General features: G+C 40.1%; 1 protein-coding gene across 1 annotated transcript; it reads right to left on the reverse strand.

Moving 5' to 3' along the window:
* Positions 1-6,748: 6,748 nt before the first annotated feature.
* LOC113904878 (endogenous retrovirus group K member 18 Env polyprotein-like) lies at positions 6,749-9,941 on the reverse strand. Its single transcript, XM_027561964.1, is given in 4 exon segments — positions 6,749-7,186; positions 7,188-8,259; positions 8,325-8,621; positions 9,938-9,941. Coding segments are annotated over 4 exon segments (1,452 nt in total). The 3' UTR covers positions 6,749-7,107.
* Positions 9,942-16,629: the final 6,688 nt, after the last annotated feature.

The raw sequence follows: 16,629 nt of genomic DNA on the forward strand, positions 1-16,629 counted from the left end.
TACAAGTAAAGATGTCAAGTTGGCAGTTGGTTATATGAAAATGGAGCACAATACAGAGGCTTATTTCATTTCCAACTTGACTCTCCAACCATGATTTATTTTCCTTCTAGATAAGCTGCTGGTTGACTGTAGGTGCATGCATATATATTCTCATGATCAAATGTGGGGAAGAGTCAGAAGATCCATGTGTAACTTATTGTGCTGTCTTGAGGGTCCTTGGTAAATCCCTTGGAGATGAAGTTTTAGTCCATATGATCATTGGCATCCTAATGGCATCTGGTATTGAGGCATCCTGCTAATGAATCAAAAAGTCTTTATTATTAGGGCGTTGTCAGAGTGTATACCTCTTGCTTCCATCTCTGGCCATCATAGCAGATAATCTAAACCTTGGCAATACCTTTCATCTCATGCATGGACAGAGCTATCACTCTTCAACTTCCATTATAAGTAGTCTCATGCCAGGGACTGCTTCTCTAAGGATTTCTCTAAGGTAGTCCATGACAGGCCCCTAGACTACTGACTCAGCTACATTTAGCTTCCTCCATTGAGTCAATAAGAATTTCCAAATCCAAAAAAAAAAAAAAAAAAAAGAATTTCCAAATCCATATCCATATCCATGGATGATGAGGGAGACTCTAGTGACATTATCTTTGATTCTTTCTCTTAGTGTGTGTGTGTGTGTGTGTGTGTGTATGTGTATGTTAATCACTCAGTTGTGTCCAATTCTTTGAGAACCCATGGACTGTAGCCTGCTAGGCTCTTTTGTCCATGGAATTCTCCAGGCAAGGATGCTGGAGTGGGTTGCTATTCCCTTCTCCAAGTGATCTTCCTGATCAGGGAAGGAAATTTGGGTCTCTTCCATAGCAGGCAGATTCTTTACCACCTGAGCCACCAGGGAAGCCCTGTCTTAGCTTTATCCCACAGCTGCTTGTTAGCCTGACACCTTGATAACATCTTATTGAAATCAGTACTTTTTTAAAGGAAACTGAATCTTCCCTGATATATAGCCAGAGAAATAAGAAAACAAGCTCTATTTTGTCTTGGCCCAAATTTTATGGTTATTTTAACAGCTTTATCTATCCATGGTATTGACTCAGAATGGAGAGTGGGAACATGTATCTTTCACTGCTTCACCCTCCCTCCTATCCGGAACCTGCTAGACTGGCTTTTGTCTTCTATTTCCTATCAGGTGGGGAGATAACTTGCTCACATAGTATCCTCCGTCTCTCTAATCCATGATTCCTAGTAAGACTCCACTTTCAGACCACGAGAAACTTTGTTTTCCATAGAGGTCATTTCTAGAATTTGAAAATTCAGTTTCTTTCTTGACCAGTTCTTCCCTTCAAAACTAACGTGTGTTTATAATATTCAAAATGTCATCCTTGAGAATTGATACAAGCAGTGTTTTCTTTATCTGGAATTTTTGGCTATAACAATAGGCATCCTTTCTGAAGCAATGTCTAACTTTAAAACAAGGGAGAAAATGCCATAATGTAAAAGAGAAACAGAAAAGCACGGCCATCTGTCTTTATCATCTATCTGTCTATCTAAAGAGTAATTGAAGTAGTGGTGTGTTTGTGTGTACATTCACAAACACTTTTAAGAAGCTTAATAGAAAGAAATCAGTACCTCATGGGAACAATGTAGACTGAACAAATGAATAGTTTATTTTTTAAAAATAAGAAATAGTAGAGCATGTTATTTTGCTAATGGGAATGGGTGATTAAGTAGAGGGAGAGACTTAAGAGATAGAGAGAGAGAATAATATAAGAACTGAGATTACTGAGGAGTCAAGGAAGAAGGGGACCTAGGCTTCTGATTGGAAGTTGAGGGATTCCCCTTGTTAAAAACAAAGGAAAGATGAAGGTACTGACATGTTTGTAGATTCTGCAGTGAGACCTATGGGAGTTTGTGGTTAACAGCTCCTCTTTCTCATGAAGTATGAGGCGAGGTCATTAATGTGGAAGAGAGGCTAGATGAAGGTGGAAAATGCGAAGAGAATTCAGAAGTGAAATCATAGCTGCAGATTTAAGAGCAAGAGAAACACCAGGTGGAATATCTGGATTTGGTGATCCTTAGGGTCTTGTTGAGTTTTGCTGTTGCTGTTTGTTATTGTTTGGTCTTGTTGTTGTTCAGTCACTAAGTTGTGTCCAACTCTTTGCCACCCCATGGACCACAGTGTGCCAGGCTTCCCTGTCCTTCACTGTCTTCCAGAGTTTTCTCAAACTCATGTCTGAGTTTGAGTCAGTGATGCTATCCAATTATCTCTTCCTTTGTCACCCCTTCTCCTCCTTCCTTCAATCTTTCCCATCACCAGGGTCTTTTTCAGTGAGTCTGTTCTTCACATCAGGTGGTCAAAGTATTGGAACCTCAGTTCAGCATCAGTTCTTCCAAGGAATATTCAGGATTGATTTCCTTTAGGATTAAGTGATTTGATCTCCTTGCATTCCACGGGACTCTCAAGAGTCTTCTCTAGCACCAAGTTCTTGCAGATGTAAAAGCTGGATTTAGAAATGGCAGAGGAACCAGAGATCAAGCTGTCAACTTTCACTGGATCATAGAGAAAGCAAGGGAATTCCAGAAAAATATCTACTTCTGTTTCATTGACTACATTAAAGGCTTTGCCTATGTGGGTCAAAACAAACTGTAAAATTCTTAAACAGATGGGAACAGCAGGCCACCTTACCTGTCTTCTGAGAAACCTGTATGCAGGTCAAGAAGTGGCATAGTCTTAGACCTTTGTAATCGGAGAAGGCAATGGCACCCCACTCCAATACTCTTGCCTGGAAAATCCCATGGACGGAGGAGCCTGGTGGGCTGCAGTCCATGGAGTCTCGAAGACTCAGACACGACTGAGCAACTTCACTTTCACTTTTAACTTTCCTGCACTGGAGAAGGAAATGGCAACCCACTCCAGTGTTCTTGCCTGGAGAATCCCAGGGATGGGGGAGCCTAGTGGGCTGACGTCTATGGGGTCGCACAGAGTCGGACACGACTGAAGCGACTTAGCAGCAGCAGCAGCAGCAGCAGACCTTTATAATGGTTTTACTGGCTCAACAGACATGTGAGTGTTTCTCTGGTTAACCAAAGCTGAAGCAAGCATCTTCAGACTTCCCCAGCCCCATAACCTCATGCTCCTTTGCACATTCTAAAGTCTTGTTGTTAGAAGCCAGGAGTTCCTCCGCCTCCGTTTTCCTGACTTAAGAGAGAGGGGAAATGAGTTGCTCTCTAAGCTTTCATCAGTGCACATGTCACTGCTCTGTTCTTCTGTCCTGACTCCTGTGTCCTTTTTAAACGTGCCCATTCCCCTCTTGTCTCCTAATATTCAAATTGATGCCGTAGCTCATGACCTACTCTGAAGCTCAGGTGGTACTTGCAGAAAATCTTTTCTTTGCAGTCATGCAGAGGAAGCTATGTTCAGGCTCCAGAAGAGGCCTATTTGTGCCAGCTTGTCTCTTAGCTTGCACTGACACATTGTTCGTTTAATTTTCTCAGTCTACTACTCCATTAGCTTTATCCTATGGTGGGGCTGGCCCATTTATTCCTGCTTAAAATTTAATCAGACATTTCACTGCTCATCAACATTTTAACGGGGCCATTTAGAGCGCTGAAACTCCACACATCTCTCCTAATTACTGCTAGCCGACAGATGTCACTTTCACTGTTCTGTCTTCCCTGTCTCCTCCAGTTGCACAGACCTGAAGGAGAAACTCATTCTTTAAATAAACCTTAAAGCAGAAAACACAATCAGAGATTAATGGGGAGATGCCAACCCATGTTTCTGCCTGATTGGAATCTAGTCATTTAGGGAAGCTAAAGACTGCATCTTGTACCTCATCAGGACTTGAAGCCTACTCTCGATTTTTGTTGTTGTTGTTATTGTACAGAGTGCAAGGGTCATGGGAAGTAGAAGGGATGCAGAATCAACAACTAGACTCCCTGATCTGCCATGCTTGTCATGCCTTTCTTGGGCTACTGTCTGCTCAGGCTTGTTCCTTATTCAACTGTGAAATTGGAATCGCAAGAGGAATGTTGCATTTTCATTGCCAGGACTCCTCTCATGATGGAGCACAAGGAAAGGGGGACTGAGTTTGGAGCCAGAGAAAAACATGGCAGGTGACAAGCACTTCTGGCATGTAACAGTAGGCCAAATTTATTTGGTATTATCAAATCCTGGTTCTCTCCAACCACATATTCCCTCCTCCTCCCACACACATATAAATAATGTTTTCAAGGACACTGTAAATATTACTGCAGGAAGCATCAGAATAGGAAAAATTCATTAAAATGAGAAAAAAATTCATATACAGTGAGATGATGATAGCTCATGCCCTTTTCTCTGAGACAGTTGCAGAAAGAGGAGGGCCATGTTTTATGCTTTGACATTATGGAAGAATTTCAGATAACTAATTGGTATTCTTGGATTGAACAAAATGGGATTTATACAGGCTGATTCTAATCTACCATATCAGCTTTTTAGTGCCAGAACAATGCTGCATAATAAACAGTTGTAAAATTTCAGTGGCATAGAGCAATAAATGTGTTTGCAACCTACAGCTGCTCTGACCAGGCTTAGGTAATCTCAAATAGCCTTTTCCATGAACAGTCAGCTGCAGCTCAACTGGGTGGCGTGACTGGGACTGGGCTTGCTCATATGTCTGGAGGTCTCGAGGTGATGAGGTTGATCTGCAATAAATAGACTTGGCTAGGATGATTGAGTCAACTTGACTGTGCACCACCTATCTTTTATTTCTGGGAGGCTAGCTCAGACATGTTTTTATTGAAATCAGTTCAGTTGCTCAGTCATGTCCAACTCTTTGTGACTCCATGGACTGTAGCACACCAGCCTTCCCTGTCCATCACCAACTCCCAGAGCTTGCTCAAACTCATATCCATTGAATCAGTGATGCCATTCAACCATCTCACCCTCTGTTGTCCCCTTCTCCTCCTGCCTTCAATTTTCCCCAGCATCAGGGCTTTTTCAAATGAGTCAGTTCTTCACATCATGGGGGCAGAGTATTGGAGTTTCATCTTCAGCATCAGTCCTTCCAATGAATATTCAGAACTGATATCCTTTAGGATTGACTGCTTGGATCTCCTTGCAGTCCAAGGGACTCTCAAGAGTCTTCTCCAACACCACAGTTCAAAAGCATCAATTCTTCTGTGCTCAGCTTTCTTTATAGTCCAACTCTCACATCCATACATGACTACTGAAAAAACAATAGCCTTGACTAGACAGACCTTTATTGACAAAGTAATGTCTCTGCTTTTTAATATGCTGTCTGGGTTTGTCATAAATTTTCTTCCAAGGAGCAAGTGTGTTTTAATTTCATGACTGCAGTCACCATCTGCAGTGACTTTGGAGCCCCTTAAAATAAAGTCTGTCACTGTTTCCATTGTTTTCCCATCTCTTTGCCATGAAGTGATGGACTGGATGCCATGATCTTAGTTTTCTGAATGTTGAGTTTTAAGCCAACTTTTTCACTCTCCTCTTTCACTTTCATCAAGAGGCTCATAGTTCTTATTTATTGAAATAAGAGAAGGCAAGAGAGTAAGTAGAAATTTAGAAGTACTTTTTCCAACCTCATCTTGAATTATATTTATTTAAACTCCATTGACCAAGGTAAGTCTCATAGCCAGGTCTGGAGTCAAAACAGTAAGGTACTATAAGATTAAATTGAAAAGGTTAGAGATAAAAGAAAGGGCAAAATCCTAGTGAAAATGAATCAGTGGTTTTCTGAGGGTAAGGGTAGATATTGTCTACAAAGTGATATAAAGGAATTTGGAGAGTCATAGAAGTGTTCCAAACTTGATTGGGATGATGGCTTCACTATCATGGATATTTGTCCATATCTATCAAACTATATACTTAAAATTGGTCAATTATATGGCTTATACTTCAGTAAACCCAAATAATATTTTAAATTGATAAAATTATTTCTGCCATGGGACTAAAGGATCCAAAGTCCTTCATAGGCCTTCTTACAGACATCAGTGTACCAGAAAATATTGTTGTTATGATATCCTTGTTCCTGAACTTATGAAAGGGGGAGCTAATGAGGTTAATGACCATCCCCATTGTCATGTGGGCTTCTTAGGTGGCTAGTGGTAAAGAATCCATCTGCCAGTGCGGGAGATGTAAGAGACTTCAGTCCCTGAGTGGAGAAAATCCCCTGGCAAAGGAAATGGCAACCCACTTAGTATTCTTGCCTGGAGAATCCCATGGACAGAGGAACCTGGTGGGCTATAGGGTTGCAGTGAGTTGGACATGACTGAAGTGACTTAGCATTCATTCATTCCATGGTCATGTGAGCATGCAAACTGCTTCTTCCCCAAAGATATCTATGTTTTTCAGGACATTCTACCTCTTTCTCTAAAGAGGGCCACATATGTCTTATAAGAATATCCATCAGAATGGACCACAATCCTCTGTGTGCCTGCTCAGTTGCTCAGTCATGTCTGACTCTTTGTGACCCTATGAAATGCAGCCCGCCAGGATCTGCCATACATGGGGTTTTATAGGAAAGAATACTGGAGTGGGTTGCCATTTCCTTTTCCTGACCCAGGGATCAAACCTGCGTCTCCTGCATTTCATTCAGATTCTTTACCACTGAGCCACCTGGAAAGCCCAAGTGCCAAACAAAATCATCTAGTGCTTATGAGTGGGACTCTCAGAAAACCAAATGTTGGGGATTTATCCCCCGGGACTTGGAAGTGACGAACCTGAAAGAATGACACTTGGACAGTCTCTTGCAAGGACTGACAAGTTTATTTCTGCAGTCAAGTTTTTTTTATAGAAGCAGGAACAAAGAGCTTAGAGTATATGGCCAGCAGAGCACATACAGAGTTAACACATAATCAGTAAAAACATTTCAAGGACAGCGTGCTCTAAATGACTCATGGGCTTATCCCACAACTCGCTTTCACACGTAACATCCCTATTTATTATTAACTCTTGGTGCCCAGCATAACCAAAGGCAGGAGATGTTTCTCTGTCCGCAGTGCAAAGCCGGGTACTTCTGGCCCTTCGCCATTTTCCCAAGGACTTTCTTCTTTTAAGGCTATTTTGCACTACGCTTCCCAACATATCCTCCTTTTGTTTTTAAATTAAGCACGGTAGCTGCTAGTTGGACTCCATTGTGGGAGGCACGGAGTCTTAAGTAGAGACTTCTGTATCCTATAAGCAGCTTCTTGAAAGATAAGGTCTAGGGTCTAGAGACGATAGGGTTTTGGTTAAAGTATCATAGAATTGAGTGCTATACAATTCCCTAGGTACCCTAACTTGAAAATTAGCAACTTGTTGTTTCAACAAATTGAGGTCTGAACTTGAGTTATCTGTGAGATCCTGCAAATGCACCTTAACTTTATTCCAAGGATATTCAGTGCTATTATAGGGCATGTTAGTCAGAGAAAAAGAAGTAAAATTCCAGTGACAGCGTATATATGTTTGGAAAGTCAGTTGCTGCATTTGATCTCCTAAGTAGGTAACCACAGTTTGTAACTCATTAATTCGTGTTTGTAATTGCTGATCTATTTGAGCTTGTCGAGTCCACAGATCATGAGAGTCTTTGAGCCAAGCAGTGATAAAATCATGATTTTGTATAGAATTATGTAAAGCCATACCAGACAAAATTCCTACAGTCACAATGGAGATAAGGCTTAAGATGCCTGCAATAATCCACCCAAGGATGCGCTTAGATCGCCTAAGCCCAGTTTTCAACAATACAGAAAGAAATACAGAATCAGTCCAAGGTTCAGTTAAGTTTACGGGAAGCCATAACTCAGATCTTTGTTTAACTAGCGCAATGGTAACATTGTGATATGAAATGGTGTGATTAAAGCAGGTATACAATGCACATGCAGTACAATTGACAATCTTGGCCGATAAGTCGATATCAAAATGCCCTACAATAAACAAGTACGGAAGGTGAACACATGATTGAATATAGCCAGTACTATTGTATAGCAAGGTATAATTAAAAGGATGAAACACACCCACAGTCCCATAAACACTAGCAAAGTGCTCTAAAGCTGCTGGAATTTTCCAAATGTGCCATTGCTCTGGCCCCACAATGGGGATGACAATCCTGGGCCATGGGGGTGATAAGCCCCCGTTACACCAATCCAGCAATATGTCCTTATCAGTCCAGAAACTTGTCTTAGATTTATGGAAGCCTCCAATGCTTGATCTATTAAACCAAGAGCAATTATGATGTTCCTCCTGCTCTTCAGAACAGTTTACATTGCCAGAAACAGCTTATCTGGAGTCATAGGAATTCCAGTACTCTTCAGTGTCTGCTCAGCCTGATGAGTAATGTTTTCACTTGAGACCATGTCGGGTAAGGACTGAGACGATGGCATTTCCTCATTGGCTCCTCCAGGGTCATTGACGAGACCCTTCATGTCAACTTCGTCACTTCCCGAGGGAGTCCGGTCTTGGGGTCCCTCTCGGTAATGGACAAGTCGAATGGGAACCCAGATTTCCTCTCCATCTGCAATGACAAGACCATAACCCTTGCCTAGGAGTTGTAAGATTTCTGGCAGCCACTGATTAAATTGCTTATACCATTTTGGTGTATTGATTTCTAATTTGTTGTTTTTGTCTTCTGCAAAATGTCTATCTGCACGAGTGTCAGAATTATTTTTTGTTAAGTTTAAAAAATTTAGGGAATAAAGAGTTAAAGATAATAATAATTGTGGGTTCATAGGATAAGAAGTGTATCTCCTCTTCCATATTCCCCCTTTCTGTTTTAGTAAATGAGTTTTTAGGGTGTGGTGGGCTCTTTTCAATAATAGCTTGACCCTGAGGATTATAGGATATTCTTGTAATGTGTGTGATGTTCCATTCTGATAAAAATGAATGAAACAAATGCGAGGTGAATGTAGGTCCATTGTCTGTTTCCGAGACAGAAGGAATCCCCATAATGGGGAAGGTGAGTAAGAGTGCGGAAATGGCGTGTTTATTGGATTCTGAAGAGACAGGTACTGTCCAGATAAAGTTGGAAAATGTATCCATTGAGACAAAAAGTAAAGAAAATTTTCTTTAAGGAGCAGTGAGTGAACTCAGATTGCCAAAGGGAGTTAGGCTGTTGCCCTCGGGGATTAACTCCTGAAATCACAGTACGTACGTGCAGAGGGGCGCAGACATCACAGGTTTTAATAATATGCCATGCTTCAGTGAGAGGAATATGGTATTTAGAGTGCAATCTGTTAGCATTGGTATGAAGATTAGTATGTTCGTCACTGGCAGATATAAAAATGGGAGCTATGAGCCTGTCAACAGCATCATTTCCTGTGACCAGAGGGCCAGGTAAACCTGAATGAGCACGTATATGTGCAACAAAGAAGGGTTCCGTACGTGAGCGAATTAAAGCTTGAGTCTGTGAAAAGAGAGTATATAATTCTTCATCTAGATTGTATAAAAAGGCGGTAAAAAATCAGGAAAAAGGGAAGCAAGGTATTTGGAATCCGTATATACGTTGAAGGATAATGGTTGAAGCGATAAAAGAGCATATAAAGCATACAATTCAACTCTTTGTATTGAAGAATAGGTAGTGGGTAATTTCTCTTTGATATCAGGGCCGACAATCCCTGCTATGCCTTTCTTGTTGCCATCAATGAAATAGGTGGGTGCATTGGAAATAGGCTGGGATGCAATGATATTAGTTATAATGAATTTAGTACATTGTAGAAAGTCCTATAATTTTCCTTTCGGTAAATGAAATGAGATAACATTTTGAAAATCATTTAATGCCATTTGCATGGTCAAGTTATACTGTAAGGCAATTTGCAATTCTTTTTTTGTCAAGGGAATGTGTATTGCATATGGATCAAATCCAGTCGAAGTTTGTACATGGCTTCTTCCTGACACAATTAAGTGCCTTATTTTCTCAATATATGATATAAATTTTTTAGACTGTTTAGTGTGTAAATATACCCATTCTATTGGGCTGTGTTGAGCTATAATTGCTGTGGGCGAATGTTCTGTGGGGAATATATATAAAGAAACTGGTTGATCATAATCTAGCCGAGTTGAAAAAGATTGTTGAATGCATTTCTCCATTAAGGCCAGTTCTTCTTTGGCCTCTTTTGTTAGCTGCCTAGGGCTTTTAGGGTTCTGGGGGGGTCCCTCTAAAATTTTAAATAGATTTTGTAAGGCATAGGTGGGGATGCCGACAGATGGCCGCAGCCAATTAATATCTCCTAGCAATTTTTGAAGATCATTCAGTGTGTGTAGAGATTGCACAGAAATTTGAGTTTTTTGAGGTTTGATTTTAGATTCTTCCATAACATGTCCTAAATAATTAAAGGGTGCTTTCCATTGAATTTTATCTGGTGCTACAAGCAGGCCATGATTTTGAAGAATAGTAGTAACTTCATTATATAACTGTTGTAAATAGAGTTCAGATTCCATAGAGAGAAGTATATCATCCATATAATGAATTACAAACACAATAGGATATTTATCTCTAATGGGTTATAATAAAACAGATATGAGATATTGGCAAATGGTAGGGGAGTTCATCATTCCCTGAGGTAGTACCTTCCATTGAAATCTTTTAACAGGACCCATGTGATTTATAGAAGGAACTGAAAAGGCAAAACGTTTTCTATCTTTAGGGTGCAAAGGCATAGTAAAAAAGCAGTCTTGTAAGTCAATAATAACTACAGACCATCCTTTTGGTACCATAGAAGGGGAGGGCAATCCGGGTTGTAAGGGCCCCATAGGTGACATGGTATTATTAACATTTCTTAAATCTATCAACATTCGCCATTTTCCTGACTTCTTTTTTATTACAAAAACAGGGGAATTTCACAGGGAAAATGAAGGTTCTATATGAGCTTTCTGTAATTGTTCATTAACTAATTGCATAAGAGCTGCCAATTTTTCTTTAGTTAGGGGCCATTGAGGTGTCCATACCGGGGTATCAGATTCCCAATTGAGGGGCAGCGGTGTTAACTCAATGGCCCCCACTAAAAGGTTCGTTTAAAGAAATTGTGGCTTTCGTTTGTTCAAGAAAATCCCGTCCCCATAAATTGATTGGAATATTAGTAATATATGGTTTAAAATAAGCTACAGTTTGATTAGGGCCATACATTTGTAAATAGGATGCATTGACAAAAGTTTGTGTGGCATTAGCTTCATTTACTTCTAATAGTCTAGAAGGAGCTATAACCTTATCCCAATCAAGGGGCCATTTTGCAGCTCTAATGATTGAAATGTTAGCTCCGGTATCTAACATGCCTGTGAAATTCTTTCCCTGTATGCGTAAAGTAACCATGGGTTTCTGATGTTCCTTTATTAAGGTGGATAGTGCAGCAGTAAGGTTGGTACTGCCAAAGCCTCCCTGCCGAACTTTATCAGATACCTTCATTGGTTTGACATATGGTAAAAGTAATAATTGTGCAAAATGTTCCCTTTTTTGTAAGTATACATTTCCCATTTTCATAACATTTACCATAATACGTATTTCCCCTTCATAATCTTCGTCCGTAACACCGGTCAATACCATTAAACCTCTCACTGTGCAGCTATTACATCCCAAAATCAGTCCCATTGTCCTGGGTGGAATCGGGCCATAATATCCAGTGGGAATTTTGTGGGGGTTGTATAATTCTATTAGTTCCATTTCATAAGGACTAGGTATATCAGTGCAAGCACTCTTAGATGTAGCTGCTTGTAGCGTCATAACATTAGGTCTTCCTTTTGTAGTGGGGCTAGAGGACGGCCCCTTTATTAGTTTGCCTGTTGTTTTTGTTGTGCACCGGGGTTCAAAGTGTTTCCATCCTTATCAAATTTAGAATGACATTCATTCAGCCAATGGGACCCCTTTTTACATCTTGGACATATTCTTGGGGGTCTCTTCTTATTATGAAATGAAAAGACTCTTACTCCTTGGAAGGAAAGTTATGACCAACCTAGATAGCATATTCAAAGGCAGAGACATTACTTTGCCAACAAAGGTTCGTCTAGTCAAGGCTATGGTTTTTCCTGTGGTCATGTATGGATGTGAGAGTGGGACTGTGAAGAAAGCTGAGTGCTGAAGAATTGATGCTTTTGAACTGTGGTGTTGGAGAAGACTCTTGAGAGTCCCTTGGACTGCAAGGAGATCCAACCAGTCCATTCTGAAGGAGATCAGCCCTGGGATTTCTTTGGAAGGAATGATGCTGAAGCTGAAACTCCAGTACTTTGGCCACCTCATGTGAAGAGTTGACTCATTGGAAAAGACTCTGATGCTGGGAGGGATTGGGGGCAGGAGGAGAAGGGGACGACAGAGGATGAGATGGCTGGATGGCATCACTGACTCGATGGACGTGAGTGTGAGTGAACTCCGAGAGTTGGTGACGGACAGGGAGGCCTGGCGTGCTGCGATTCATGGGGTTGCAAAGAGTCGGACACGACTGAGCAACTGATCTGATCTGATCTGATTATTTTTTCTGGCCTGTGTTGACATGCGACATTGTTTTTTCATATGGCTGGGCTTCCCACAGTTAAAACATTTGGAATTAGCAGCTTTTTGTACATTAAAGTTTTCCAATGTTGCCAATTTTGCTCTATGGGAACTAGATCTGATATCCCTATATGCTTTCAAATATTCCATAAGAGAGCCAGTCTCTCGAATTGGTCTAAGCATGGATTGACATTCCTCATTAGCATTTTCAAAAACAAGTTGTTTTAAAATAATATTTTGTAAAGTCACATCCTTAATAGATTTCTCAATTGCATCCTTTAATTTTCCTATAAATTGAGAATATTCCTCCTCATGTCCTTGAATAATCTTAACAAATGAACCATCAGAGTTACTGCTATCAACCTTTGCTTATGCCCTGCAGGCAGTTTCTTTAATGAAATGTAACATCTGAGGGGTAATATTAGCTAGTTGTGCAATCATATCAGCCATGGCTCTTGTTCCAGTGAGTGTATCATAGGTTAAATTGGCAGGGTTACCATGAGATTGCTGGTCAATCATCAGCTGTTGGGCCTCATCATTAACCCACATTTGCCATTGCAGTAATTGTTGAGGATTTAAAACCATCTTTGCTACTTGAAAAAAAATCATATGGCATCCAATGGTCAGCCCATCCTCTGAGAAATTCTATACCGTAAGGAGAAATAGGTCCATATAGAGTATATGCTTTCTTAAAATTAGACAACATGTTAAAATCTAGATTAGCCCGAGTATTTTGGTCTTGGGCAAGTTGATTAAATTGCATTGGGAAAGTGAAAGTGCAAGCAGACATCTCCCAAGGAGGAGTGAAATGATTAGTACGAGCAAAGTTAGCAATTGTTGTTACAGGTGAAGCAGAAGGAAAAACCTTAGATTTGGGCTGTCCGTTGAATGAAATGACCTCCGTTCCAAGTGGCTTCAGTTTTGACATATCCTGTATATATATGTCTCTAAGTTGTTTTTCTAAGGATTGTGTCTGATTGAGCAAAACATACTTATATTTCAAAGCACCTTGTATATCTTGTTCTTTAAGCTCATATTCATGTAAAGATTGAATAGTTTTTACTTCCAAATTAATGTTATGTCCTTCAGTTTGTTCTATGACAGCCCGTATGAGTGACCAGGTAACCCTTGCCAATATGCTCACAAAACATTATTTTTAACCCTTTTCTATATGTCTAGACTGAGTGTCCCCTCTTCTGGGAACCATGAATTGTTCCAGTAAAATATGATAGCAGTTGTTCAACTGATCTCTTGAAACATTAACACCATTTTGTTTCAAAAAATGATGCATTATAGAAATGAAAGGAATTTTACTGCTATGTTGTCCCATCCTGCTTACCTCTTTCTGCAGGGGTTCGTCGCTTTGTTCAGCCTTCCTTTCAAGTCCCTGTTCATGGCGCCACTTGTTGGGGATTTTCTCCCCGGGACTTGGAAGCAACGAACCTGAAAGAATGACACTCGGACAGTCTCTTGCAAGGACTGACAAGTTTATTTCTGCAATCAAGCTTTTTTATAGAAGCAGGAACAAAGAGCTTAAAGTATACGGCCAGCAGAGCGCATATGGAGTTAACACATAATCAGTAAAAACATTTCAAGGACAGCGCGCTCTAAGTGACTCGTGGGCTTATCCCACAACCCGCTTTCACAAGTAACATCCCTATTTATTATTAACTCTTGGCGCCGAGCATAACCAGAGGCAGGAGATGTTTCTCTGTCCACAGTGCAAAGCCGGGTACTTCTGGCCCTTCACGATTTTCCCGAGGACTTTCTCCTTTTACGGCTATTTTGCACTATGCTTCCCAACACCAAAGAGGCCAGGGATGATGCTGGCCAGGACTGTAGGAAAAATGATATATTCTTGACTTGCTTTACCTTACCTTTCCAATCCTTTTCTTTTCTTTCTGTGGTAAGGATAAATTTTTGTTGTTCAGTTGCTCAGTTGTGTCCAACTCTCTTTGTGACCCCATGGACTGCAGCACGCCAGACTTCCCTGTCCTTCACCATCTCCAAGAGCTTGATCAAACTCATGCCCATTGAGTTGGTGATGCCACCCAGCCATCTCATCTGCTGTTGTCCCCTTATCCTCCTGCCTTCAATCTTTCTCAGCATCAGGGTCTTTTCCAATGAGCTGGCTCTTCACATCAGGTGGCCAAAGTATTGGAGTTTCAGCTTTAGCATCAGTCCTTCCAGTGAATATTCAGGAATGATTTCCTTTAGGATTGACTGGTTTGATCTCCTTGCTGTCCAAGGGACTCTCAAGAGTCTTCCTGAGCACCACAGTTCAAAAGGATAAGTATATTTATCTATTTATAAGATTGTGTCTCTCCATTGGGTTTTTAGCACCAAATCTACTTTATACTTGTCTGCTTTCCTGGCAGTGCTGATCATATTAGAATCTGTACTTATAGATTCAGGGTAGTGACTGCATCCTAACACTGATGCTGTGAACAGGAAGAAAGGAGAAATCTGTTGATTTTTGCCAAAGATCTGACTGTTTTATCTAGCAATTGGAGATTAACCCATTACTAATTGCTCATTGGATTGAATTTAAATGTCTGTTTGTAAAGTCATATTTTACCACAGTTAAAGCTTTATGTTTTCAAAGAGGTGTTGCACAATTGATATATTTTGTTTTGGAGAATGTCCGCTAAATATAGTACACAGAAATATCTAAAATATGTGGATTTTCTCCACGGTGGATGTGGTATTGAGAAGGCAGGTTGGTACTTAGTGGTTTGTATTGATTGGTAATTACAGATTCAGCTAATAGTGAACCTGAATAAAAGACTTTTGGAAGTCAGTTAATCCAAACTTTTATTATATACATTAGGAAAATAAGGCACAGAAAAAAACAAATTGTCCAAGGCAACAAAGTGATTGACCTGGGGCTAAAACTGATGTTTTCTCTTATTGTGATATATACGTCAAGGCTGATGATAATACAAATATCAGACTCAGGAGATTTTCCCTAAACAAGCATGATGCTAGGGCCTTATATTCTAATGTCATGAGTTGATTGTAACCAATATCTGTGGTATTCAAAGACTCATGTTTGCAGGCTCACAAAACTGAGTTGGTAAAAGGCAAAAAGTAAGTGGGTGGGGATTTTAATAGCTCCCGGTAGTAAAAGAGTGACACCCTCATGGTGTGTGATTCTGTTTTCAATATTGAATAACAAGTTCCCCTTACTCCGAATGAATGGTGGTTCATGTGGTTCCAGGATGAATTCTGTTTTCAATATTGAATAACAAGTTCCCCTTACTCCGAATGAATGGTGGTTCATGTGGTTCCAGGATGAATTCTGTTTTCAATATTGAATAACAAGTTCCCCTTACTCCGAATGAATGGTGGTTCATGTGGTTCCAGGATGAATTCTGTTTTCAATATTGAATAACAAGTTCCCCTTACTCCGAATGAATGGTGGTTCATGTGGTTCCAGGATGAATTTCTTCTATACAGGTTCTTACTCTTTAAGAAATATAGACATGGCCATAAAAACAATTCAGTCTTTTACCACATTGCCTCCTTTTTCAGCTGGAGATAAACTGTTGGCTGAGGCTAGATAGGCGCATAATAGGCAGCGGAAAAACCCTCCATCAATATAGAGATTTATCTCTGAACAGTCTGAGAACCATTCCTTATGCAATAAGTACTAGAGGTGGGAGATATGGGCCAGTGAGGAATGAACGGATTATAAGGAGGCATTTATCAGGATGATAGTAAATATCAACCTTCCCAAAAAGGAGAATTCTATAAACCACAGTCACTACTTAATTGATGTGCTACTTTTGACAGGATCTGCCTTAAGCATTATCTCCTTAAACAAATTTATTCTAGATTTCCATAGAAATTGTACTCACCACTCTCCTCTGTGTCTTATGTTGAAAACTGCTTGCTGTGTACCCTTTGCTATATATATAGTATTTATTTTTTATATATTTTACTATATAAAATAAATGTTACACAGCATTTTTTTTTTTTTTGCTAATTTGATTGATTTTATAGTTCAGAAGAGTCTAGTTTATTCCATTTCTTTGACACCTGTTCAGATAATTACCCTCATGGGCAGAGTTTCTCAGATAATCTTTTAGAAAATGCTAATGCATAAAAGGTACTCGATAATTAACTACCGATTGTTCTTTGGAACCAGCTGTTCTCCACCCTCAAGAACTCTTAT

Source organism: Bos indicus x Bos taurus, chromosome 15 (genome assembly GCF_003369695.1).
Source record: "Bos indicus x Bos taurus breed Angus x Brahman F1 hybrid chromosome 15, Bos_hybrid_MaternalHap_v2.0, whole genome shotgun sequence".
NCBI lineage: Eukaryota > Metazoa > Chordata > Mammalia > Artiodactyla > Bovidae > Bos > Bos indicus x Bos taurus.